The following is an 11,718-nucleotide window of genomic DNA, read 5'->3' as shown; positions in this document are numbered from 1 at the left end:
AACAAATCATTACTTTTAACCTTTACTCCTCGTGCTTTTAAAGCCTCTTTTAATTGCCCTACATAAATTTGATGCTGGCTTAATTCTTGTCCCATAATCAGACACTGCTACTTACCTCTGGTTCCAACGCGGCAGGTTCCCGCGACGTCCGGAGGAATTTCTTCCACTTTTACTTTCGGCCAACTTTAGTGCCTTCTTCCTCACTTCTTCCCCCGTGTCCAGGTCCCTGTTCGGGCGCCAGGTGTCCCGACCTGCAGGACAGTCGACACGGACCCTGGAAGGGGGAGTGGGAATGGAGGAGACAAGAAAACACGAGAAATGGAGACAAGACAAACAGCCTGATCAAGTCTCGTTTAATGGTGGCGGTGCAATGCCTTATATAGGCTGGCAGGGGAAGAGGTTGGGCCAGGGCGGTGACGGGGGGCCGGGTTTTCTCAAATTACAATTGCGCATGCGCCGTTAATTGGTATTTTTCCTGGGCACGGAATTGTGCCTGCGCTGTAGGCTGCATGTCTTCCTGGGCGCAAAAAAGTTTGCGCGCACATGGGAAAGGTTGGCGCACGCGGGAACAGTTTAGGCGCACGCAGGAAAAGTTTAGGCGCGCGCGGGAAAGTTTGTTAATGAAGAACCCAGAAATGTGCCATCTTGTCTTCGCTTTGCAGAGATCAGGCAACAGAGGTCAGCTAATTCTGGGCCTTATGGCTCTGGACAGCTGAGGCAGGAGAATCGCTTGAACCCAGGAGGCAGAGGTTGCAGTGAGCCGAGATCGGGCCACTGCACTCCAACCTGGGAGTCAGAATGAGACTCCATCCCCTGCCCCATAAAAAGACATTTTTGTTGATGGTCTTTGATTTGACAATTATATAATCTTAGGCATGAATACAAACTACTCCAAAGTTCTCTAGGCTATTCAAACAGAACCATAGCTTTTGTGTGGAGTAGATAAGTTACTGTACCCCAACAAAATTCTGGCCCTTACTTGTAAACCGAAAGGAAAGAACTAAAGCACTATAGTAGCTAAGGATAGACAAGTTGACCATGTATTTCAAAATGACTCAGTCTAACGGTCCTCCTACTTCTTGAAATGTCTGAGGAAGAGGAGAGAATACTTACCAAGCAGGGAAACTCAGATAGCTCTTTTAAAATTAAGTACAGTGTATTTCACTTAAAGTCTGAATCCATCTTATTTGAAGGAACCATATTTTCTTCCAGTCCTATTTTTAGGCAATTGATTTTTTTTTTAGCAAAACAAGCTCTATTTCAGTGAACAGTTATATGCAATTCATATTTTGGTTAGAAAGCTTTCCATATAAATAAACTGTGATTAGGAAATGCGACATTCATATTGTGGCATTCAGAATACTTTGGGTACCATAAGCATAAATAATAATTTTATATCAGATTTAAGTTTCCAATTTTACTATTTATTTGATCATTATTTATTATATATTTAGGCGATGCAGACACAGTAAGGAAGGAGATAGACATGGTTCCTAACTTTGTGAAGCTTACAGATTAAGAAGTATAAGCTATGAATCAACAAGGAAGAAACCAGAAAAGGAAGGAGACAGAGTTGATGAATAAAGGAGAAGGAAGGGAGAGAGAAGAAACTCACAGAAAAAGTTTGGTGTCCCAGAAATCAAGGCTATTCATTTGAGCCAGTTTATTTAGTCATAACATCTCTATGAAGAAAGATCAACTGGGCTGACTGTCTAAATGGGCCTGAAAATTAAGTAAAAATACTAAATCTAGGAAAACTATCTAACAAACAACACCCTGAGTGAGACTCTAATTCTCTTGTTAGTTCCTTGACAAGAAATTTTCAAAATAGAATGACCAAGGGAAGATTTAAGGAGGTATGAACAATATAGAAATATGGAACTATCTTGGTAATGTCTCAAACTGCATTAATACCAAAGATGTACCTCTCAGTGGTGACAGCTGCTTTGAGAACTGATTTCATGCTGTCCTCACTTTTAAATATTATTCTTACTAAAAGGCAATTGATAATATTTTTATGAACAAATAGCATTTAATATATCTAGGGATATCAGTATTTTTAAAATATAGTAAAGCTTTATTGAAAACCAAGATTAATAAATTCTTTTGGTTTCTTTTGTGACTAAGTTCACTGAAAAAAAATTAGAGGAACTCAAGTTATTTTCTCACTCCATGGGAGAAAAGTTGTGAATTGAGAAATTGTGCTTCTAAACACTTAAAGGTAAGGAGCAATGGATTTTCATATTCAAGGAAGAAATTGTGGTAAAAAGTAAGATTAAAAAGATGTAAGATTTTGGAATGAGCTGTTGGATAGTTATTTTAAAATATCTAAATTAAAATATATCCATTTGGATGGGCTGTGCCAGACAGAAGAAAGTTAAAAGTGTATTACTCTGTTGAGAGATGTAATAAATAACTACCAGAGTAAAGAGGGGGGAAAAGGAGACATGGGAAGGCTCAGGAGAGAACATTGAAGAATATATTATATTGTTAATAGCAAATAGATAAAGGAAGACCAATATGGCTACGAAACTTAGATTGCTGGTTAAGAGCTGGACTCCCAAAACAAACACATGCTGTCTCTGTTATGAGAGAGAGATGAAAAAGAAAAAGAAGAATGATCAATTTAAGGGAGCACTATAGCTCATCTAGGATCTCCTAACAGTGGAGCTGTGAAATAGAGCAGTGTGAACACACAGAAAACCAATAAAGACATGAATGGGAACATAAGAATTCCAACTGAGAAATTGGAGGGAGAAGAACCAGCACTCCAGTCAGTTTAATTACATATCTGTACTTTTTGTTGTCCTTCATTATCCCAATACCACATTTCTCTATGTCTATGAAGGACAGAATGAAAGTGCCTGAAACACCAGAACAAGAATTAAAGCAGCTTAAAGGAAGAAGCGACAGTAGTAGTTAGCATTTGTAAAGTTTGGAAACCCAAGTTAACTTTTTAATCTCATTTAATTGGATTTCTGTGATGCCTCACACTAAAAAGAGAAGACTCTTGGGCTTCCTTCATCTTACTGGAAAGTAGAGGAAGCCATCCAAAGACAGCAGTACTTCAGTAGTGCCAAAGCCAATATCTGCAGATGCTATCACTTATCATGGGACAAACTGGAAGTGAGAAAATGTAGAAATAGCTAGGAGCTAAGACAGCACACTTCAGATATGTTCATCAGAAATATAGCATACTTGGGAAATTGAAAAAAACATTTCCACACCCTAAATCTGTGAATCGACATGTATCAGATAAAGCATGAAGGAGACTCTTGTTTCTTTTGCCTTTCCCTGCCATGGTTCAGAAAGAAAGAGAGATATATTAGCTATTTTACACCAAGACTTCAATGCAACAGTAATTTTCTAATGAGATTCCCTCACCATCTCTGTCACCTACCCAGTCCTTGCTTCATAATCTTTTATGACTAAAACTAGTATAAAAGTTGATTTTCTCCATCAACTAAATCATTCAATATCTCCACTGTAGAATAGTTACAGACAAATCCCAAACGTACTTATCGAAGTTATGTGACTCCATCCCACTACTTCCCTTTATACAACAGGCCAATTTCAAATAAAAATACACAATGAAGTTGTCATAACCTTTGATAATTTATTCTCAGTAACCATAATAAGAAAAAATAACCCAAGTTGCTCCATTCATAGATAGCAGACACTTATCTAAATAAACACTTGATTGTCTAGCCTTTGCAATATTATTTGTGTACTGGTGAAAGATTCTCAGTTAGGTTTAAGAATAAAATAAAACTTCTTTAGTTCAAATTTTTCTTATTTAGAATTGTGTTAAGTCACCCTTATTGTCTGTTACTGTTGTTAACATGTTTACCAAGCAAAATATTCTACTAAAAATGTAAAGGAAAAAACATTTAAACTGAAATCATTCCTCTCATAAGATTCTTAAACACTTATTTATACTGCTTTCTCCTAATTAAATGCAATTAATGGTATTTATGCACTCATTTCACAAATTTGTACATCATGATTCGATGCTTTTTCAGTAATATTCACAATTTTCAGACTTTGTTTGTAATTTATTTAAAACACTTTCTACAATATAGTTGCAAGATTCAAGAACTTTTCAGGGAATGTAAGTTAATATAATAATATATGTTGTCCTAGCTTTTAAAAATTTTGGAAAATTACTAGTAAATTTCCAAAATTTAAAAAATTTTAAAAATTACTAGCTTTGGAAATTTTAGATTGACTAGGGAAGGCTTCATTGAGGTAATATTTGAGTAAAGACCAGAAGAACAAGCAGATCTCTAGGAAAAGAGCATGCCAGGAAATGTAAACCACTTAGATGATGTGTTTAAGGGACACTGAGGTAAAATACGACAGAAGCAGTGTGAGTGAGGGAGAAGGCAGCAGGGGATAAGGTCAGAGAGAAAATAGGGGATACTGATCATGCAGGGCCTTCCAGGTCATTCTTAAATAAGGCCTTAGGGTCTTAGTCTGAGATAGAAAGCCACGGGAGGGTCTGGAGCAGAGCAGTGATATGCTCTGACTTAAGGATAAATAGGATAATTATGACAATAGAGTAAAATGGGTTGAGGTAGAAACAGGAATAAGCAGTTAGAAGGCTTTTGCATTCTCTAAATGAGAAGAAATAATTTCTTGAACCACGATGGTAGGAATGGAGGTGATGAAAAGTAGTTAGTCCTTGATATAGGGTCCTTGATATAGTCTAATAATGCAAGCACATTTTACTGATGGATTAAGTTAAAACTAAATAGCTAAAATAATTTTATAAGAGCATATATTAGAAATTTACAAAGATGTTTAACTAACTTGTGAGACAAGAAAGCATAATGAAAATTTTAAAAAGGAAATATTTAGAATCAAACAAAAGGTGTGAAATTCAGCTAAAGCATACCTGAAGGAAATTTATAGCCCTAAATGTTTGTATTAAAATGGAAAAGAGGCTAAAAATTAATGAGATAAGCATCTGTTCTGCCAATGGTGACAGAATGAGGTCAAAGAATTAGAAGGAAAGAAATAGTAAATTATAAGAGCAGAAACTGATACAATAGATGATTCATATAAACCAGAGTCATCAAAGTCAAATTTAGGTTCTTTGAAAATATTAATAAAATCGACATAATTGGCAAAACTGATTAAGATAAAAAATAATAATATTAAAAATGTTATCAAAACTCCAGGGGTTCAGTCTAGGTCCTGCTGCTTACCACACAGAAAGCTAATCACTGAGATAACCAGTATTGCCAGGGAGGAAGGCTTTAATCTCATTTAATTGGGCTGCAGCCAAGGACATGGGAGATCAGTTTCAAATCTATTTCCCTGGCCAATTAAAATTAGGGGTTTATATAGCAGGAAAGAAACACAACCATGTATGGAAAAACAGGAACTAGGGAGAGGTAAAGAAGAGGGATTGGTCAACAGGAAGCAGGTGGTTGGTTAGGCAATCATGACAACTGGGGGTCTGGCAACTTATTGTCCAGATACAGTGATCTGGTATGTTTTAGTTCCTTGATGCTATCTGGGAGGCCTGATGGTTGGCTTCCTGAGAAAGGAACTCAGATAAGACAAATGTAACTTTCTCAGGTTTCAAGACTGAAAGGGTAAATCTCTGTGTTTATTTGAGAGAAACAATTAACATAAGTTCTATGGGATTCAAGAACATAAGTTCTTGAAACTGGGCCAGTTTCAAGAATAAAAGATATGAATATAGAAACTAAGAGATTCAGAAGATCATAAAAGAATATTACAAGTAACTTTGTGCTAATAAATATAGTAGCCTAAATAAATAAAATGGCCAAATTTCTGGACAAAATATAACAAAATGGACCCAAGAAGAGACAGAAAGCCTAAATAGTCCAATAACCATAGAAAAAATAGAATCAATAGTCAAAATTTCCACACAGAAATAATTTCATGATCTAATAGTTTTACTGACAAATTCTACTAAACATAGGAAACAAATATCTCAGAATATAAGAAAAGAAGTGTGAGAAAACATTTTAAATGGTCCATTTTCAAGACACGATAAATCTAAGTACTGGCAGCCAGCCTGCAAATGTAACAAACTGCTGGGCTCATGCACCTAGAAGGTCACAATAAGCAAACAAAATGTAGAGGCGGGGTCAGCTCATTAAAGGAAGAAAGTTTCATTATTGGGAAATTGAAACTTAATTAAGAGGGGAAAGGGATGGTTTATAACCTTGTAAGGGGAATAATGAAACTTAGGCAACATTTGGGGAGATTTTAACCCCATAGTTCTCAACCAATGAGGAACTGGGAGAGGGACTTGTGTGGTGAGAGATAAATTACCTGTTGTGACTGCCCCAATGTGCCTGCTCACCAGACACCTGATCTTTCAAGACTGTTATTAGAAAGTCTAACTTTTGCAGTTCTTTGTCCCTCTAAGTCCATTCTTTGGGTTTGGATGGGTGAGTGTGTTTCTCACAACCTGGTGGCTCACCCAGGATCTCTGTGCCTGCATGGAGTGGGACTCCAGCCAAGAGGGGAGAAGTGTCCCACCCAATTTAGGTGGCCCGCTGTGTCCGGGTGTCCCAGCTCCCCACTGAAGCCATAGATAAACCCGAGACTGTTATTCAGGAGACAGTGGAGGTAACACAGGGAGACTAGCAAGCACCGCGGCAACCAGGCAACCTGGTGCATGAGCCAAGGTAGGAAAATTGGACTGTATGTACTGCCTTGGTGGTTGGGCATTTTCGGAAGTTGAGTATGTGTGTCTGAGACATATCCTAGATATAAAGCAAGTGCGGAGTCCCAATCTGTGGTTCCATTATCCCACGAGGGAAACAGCTGGAGACAGATGAAGCAGTTGATTCACAGGGTGTAAAAGAAACATCCAAGAAGGGGGTTGAGTACACAGGAAAACTCAGGGGACCAGCTGAAAATGGGAAGGAAAAATTCTAGGCCTAGGGAACAAAGGAAGGAGGGAGCCAATGTGGCCACCTCCAACATCCCCGCAGATAATTCATAGGGAAGGATGTTACAGGCTTGGGGAAATAACCCCCAAACCAGGAATAAGGAAAAACAAAAAAATGATAAAGTATTGCTGTTTTATCTGGCCCAAAGACCCCATTAGTAAGCCTTCAGTCATTTAGCCTAAGTTTGGCTCAGATGAGGATTGGGTGTGTCAAGCTTTAATTCTCTATGTGAATAATAAAACCCCATCCTCACAAGAAGAGATAGGTTATGCTCTCTGCTGTATCAAGTAATTAGCCCCCATGGTCCCCCTCAAAGAAGAAAGGGAAAAGGGGATAAAGTAAGAAAGGAAATTAGAAAGAGAAAGGGGAAGGAAACAACAAATGTAGAGGGCCAGAGAGGGAGAGAAAGAGTTAAGTTGCTGACGCTGAAGGCAAGGGAGAGCCAGCTGCACAGCTGTGTGTGAGAGCTGGCTGCTAAAAACTTTTGATAAAAGCTGCTGCTGAAGCTTTGTCGTTTCAGCAGAGCTGTCCATCTTTGCAGACAGACAGGAGGGAGCCAGGGCACAGCATGGCTTGGCTTGTGCTGAGAGAGAGAAAGAGGAAGAAACTGAGTATAAGGGAGAAAGGAAACAGGAGATTATAGAGAGAGAGATAGAAGAAGAAAAACGAACAAGAGACTGGAAAAGACAGATCAAAGAGAGACACAGAAGGTGAGACTGGGGAGAAAAATAATGTAAAAGGAAGGAAGAGTACAAGAGGAAGTGAGAGGATATGGAGAGGTTGGCAGGGCTCAGGGAAGGTTCTGGAGGTTCAAGCAACAAGGAAGTGCAGAGAAAGGGTGCAGTGAGGCCACTGAGGAGGGACAGAGCCCAGGAACTGGCAGATGCAAGTGAGAAAGCGATGTGGAGGAGAGTTTAGGATTAGGCTGCTTGAAGAGTAGTGGGTTGCCTACAGCAAAGTAGCTGTTTGTCAGCAGGCAGTAGAAAGGATTCAGGTTATGGAAGGGTAAATGGATGAGATAACCATTAAGGATTTTGTTGTTGTTTTCCTGAGAGGCTGTAAGTCTACCCGGGGCAGCAGAAGGATTGGGGGGCTACATAAGGAAGATAAAGTAGAACCTGCAGAAGATTGATGGATGGAATGAAAAACCAATTGAGGAATTACTGAGGGAAGCTCAGAAGGTCTTTGTAAGGAGAGAGGAAGAGAAGCAGAAATGAAAAGCGAAAATCATGGTTTCCACTGTGGAAGAGGTAGTCAGGAAAAGGTTAGATCAAGATCTCCCTCGAAGGAGACCAGGGAATAACAGATTTCGACACAGAGAAAGAAGGGAAATGCAGGGAAAAGCTCCTAAGACTATGAGTGGATGTTACAAGTGTGGAAAGCCTGGGCATTTTTAGAGAGAATGTCCTGAGTGGAAGAAAAGAAGAAAAGGTGATCCCCCATCATGACCGTTGATGAAGACTGGGGAAGTCAGGGGTTCCTTCTGAGTAGGTCCCACCAGGAACCCTTGATAAATTTGGAGGTGGGACCTGAGGGAGGAAAAGTGACACTTTGGGTTAATACTGGCGTGGCTCACTCCTCCCTAATTCACCAACCAAGGGGTGCAGAACTCCACCCAATAGGGAAAGTTGACACTATCAGGGGTAAGAGGGGAGGGATTTGAGGTTCTGATATTTAAGAAAATGTTAACTGGGACCACAACAAGTTGAGGGGTCACTCTTATATGTTTCTGAAGCAGGAACTAACCTCCTGGGTAAAACATAGTTGTGAGATTGGGTTTAGGATTAGCAATAGAGGAAGGACAAATAAAGGTAATGATGGGCCTCCTAACAGAGGAGGAGGAAAGAAAAATTAATCCCCTTGTGTGGGTTGGGAAGGCAACAGGGGAGGGCTAAAAATCACACCCTTACAGATTGAACTAAAACAACCATGAGAAGTAGTTGCAGGAACAATATCCCATTGCTATTGAAGGGAGAAAAGATCTCCCACCAGCAATGGAGGGATTGATTAAAAATGGGCTATTAGAACCTACATATCACCATAAAATATTCCTTTGTGTCACTTATCTGGGAGGGAGAGTTTCTGTGTTTGTTCCCAGACATCTTCCAGCTGCAGGCATCTTCCCCCAGTCTGCTTTTAGCTTCCCTTAGTGTGCCTAAAGGGAAAGGAATGTGCTTATTAAGGCCCACTGTTTTTACTGGGGCCCACTGTATGAGTGTGAAGTTTGGTGATAATCCAGGAGTCTTCCCCTCTCCCTTTCTGTGCTTAAGCTGTTTTTCTGTGATTTACAGCCTGAACTTTCTTTCAGGTTGCCCTTTGTTAGAAGAGAATGATTTCTTTGAACTGCAAGAGTTGAGGAAGGAAGCTACCTCAAGGGTGTTAAGGGAAATTATGGAAGGTTTACAAATTAGATGGGATTATCACACTCCTTGGCATCCCCCTTCCTCTGGAAAGGTAGAAAGAATTAATCAAACTCTCAAAAAGTGTATCACCAAACTAATCTTAGAAACTAAAATGTTTTGAACCAAATGTCTCCCAGTAGCACTCCTTAGGATTAAGACAGCCCCAAGAAAAGACTTGGGATTGTTGGACTGTGAGTTATTATACGTACTCCCGTATTTGGACAGGGCTATAGATCTTCCTACTATGGAAACCAAGGACCAATTTTTAAGAAATTATATACTGGCCATATCCTCCACCCTGTCATCCCTCAGGTTAAAAGGACTTCTGACTCAAACTCTGTCTCTTAAATTTGCGGTTCGCCACTTCCAGCCTGGTGACTTGGTGCTGATTAAGACTTGGAAAGAAGATAAGTTCCACCCAAACTGGGAAGGTCCCTATCAAGTGTTCCCAACCACAAAGACCGCTGTGCAAACAGCTGAATGGGGTGGACTGACTAGACTACAGTCAAGGGACTGGTAAAACAGACCCTGGAAGGGAGAGAAAAAGACCAGTGCACAGGTCACCTGAGGAACCCTTAAAGTTAACTCTGAGAAAAGTGTAAAAAAAAAAAACATGGGACCAGGTGCAGTGGCTCATGCCTGTAATCCCAGCACTTTGGGAGGCTGGGGCAGGTGGATCACGAGGTCAGGAGTTCGAGACCAGCCTGACCAACATGGTGAAACCCCATCTCTACTAAAAATACAAAAATTAGCCAGGTGTGGTGGTGCGCACCTGTAATCCCAGCTACTCAGGAGGCTGAGGCAGGAGAATCGCTTGAACCTGGGAGGCAGAGGTTGCAGTGAGCTGAGATCACGCCATTGCACTCCAGCCTGGGTGACAGAGTGGGACTCCATCTCAAACAAAAAACAAAAAAATGGGTTTTTTTTCCCCCCTGTGTTGGGAAAAAATCCCACAACATTTTCCACCCAGCATAACAGATACATATCCTTTTTCTGCTAGTATCATGTCTTATTGCAAGACATGATATTTTTGTTCCCTGGGTTTCTTTCCCTGTGTTGACAGCCCCTAACCCATATACCTGAGGTGCTACTTTTGGTTCTTGGTCTAGAACAGCTGGATTGTCAATGGTGATTGAGTATAGGATTGCATTCTAAAATCTGGCAGTTATTTGGCAGGGAGCCCTTGGCCCCTTGGACACATGTAGTTTATTCTTCATGTGGCTGGGATGGGCTGCTATACAAAGAACAGAAGGTCAAAATGGAAACTGGCAGGGGCCTACTCCCTACCCAATCAGGTTGGTGATTAATGTAACCAAGATGGTAGCATCCCAGACTATAAGATTTGATGCCTGCCAGGTTTTACCTTGTGGGAATTTAGAAAATCAGAGATGGCTCTTGCAGGCAGATAAATATCTTTGCCCTGAACCAGATACAAGTTACAGTAGGGTATTACCCTGCCCCAGCTGGGATAACATATGGTGGACTACCCAGTTTCAGGGTTGGACAGTAAACATAGGGTAAATAACTCCGAACTGGATACCCCTGAAGAATAAATTACACGTGTCCAAGGGACCAAGCACTCCCTGCCAAATAACTGCCAGAATTTAGAATGCAATCCTATACTCATCACTATTGACAATCCAGCTGTTCTAGACCAAGAACCACAAGTAGCATCTCAGGTATATGGATTAGGGGCTGCCAACACAGGGAAAGATCCCCTAGGGTGATCTGTTCTCAAACTAATCAAGGACTCAACCTCCCATTTGCCTGGGACTACTCCAAACCCAGACCCTAATAAACACTTTGCCAAATAATGACCCTAAAAGGGTAAAAATAATTGAGGTAAAGGATTTAAGGCAAACCTTAGAAATTGAGACAGCATACAGGGATGCGAATGCCTGGGTCAAAAGGGTCAAATTTTTGGTACAAACCCTCAACAAGAGTAACTGCTGTGTGTGTGCTGCAGGACAACCTCAGGCACAGGTGGTTCTGTTTCCCCTAGGATAGAATACCGATCCTAAAGGAATGCCTTGCATGTTGGCTCTATACCAGGATAAGGATGCTTGGGAAAATGAGACCTGTAAGACTCTATCATTGCTCTTTCCCACATTACAGAGGTGGGATCCCAGAGCAATCCTCTCATTCTCTGTAGGGAATATGAACCACTCCTCTTGCCTCTCTAGGCAGGGGGCAGAGTTCAGTAAGCCCATGGGAGAACTCCCAACTTGTACCTACATCCTAAATGTCACTGGTTAGTCAAGCAATGGTAATTACTCAGCTCTCCATATACCCTAGGCTGGTGATATGGTGGGAAAAGGAACCTCCATAACCTGTTACCATCCAATTGGATCAGAACTTGTGCTTTAGTCCAACTGGCC

General features: G+C 40.5%; 1 protein-coding gene across 1 annotated transcript in view; it reads left to right on the top strand.

The window, feature by feature from the left end:
• The first annotated feature begins 543 nt into the window (after window positions 1–543).
• Window positions 544–11,718, top strand: part of DCDC5 (doublecortin domain containing 5) — an 83,860-nt gene continuing 72,685 nt past the window's right edge. Inside the window, exon 1 of the mRNA XM_011936411.1 lies at window positions 544–612. Within this exon, the coding sequence (XP_011791801.1) occupies window positions 544–612 (69 nt within the window). The remainder of the gene's footprint in view (window positions 613–11,718) is intronic.

Source organism: Colobus angolensis, unplaced genomic scaffold (assembly GCF_000951035.1).
Source record: "Colobus angolensis palliatus isolate OR3802 unplaced genomic scaffold, Cang.pa_1.0 Scaffold152, whole genome shotgun sequence".
NCBI classification, from domain to species: Eukaryota; Metazoa; Chordata; class Mammalia; order Primates; family Cercopithecidae; genus Colobus; species Colobus angolensis.
The sequence above is the reverse complement of the archived record's forward strand: the minus strand, read 5'-3'. Positions and strand labels throughout refer to the sequence as shown.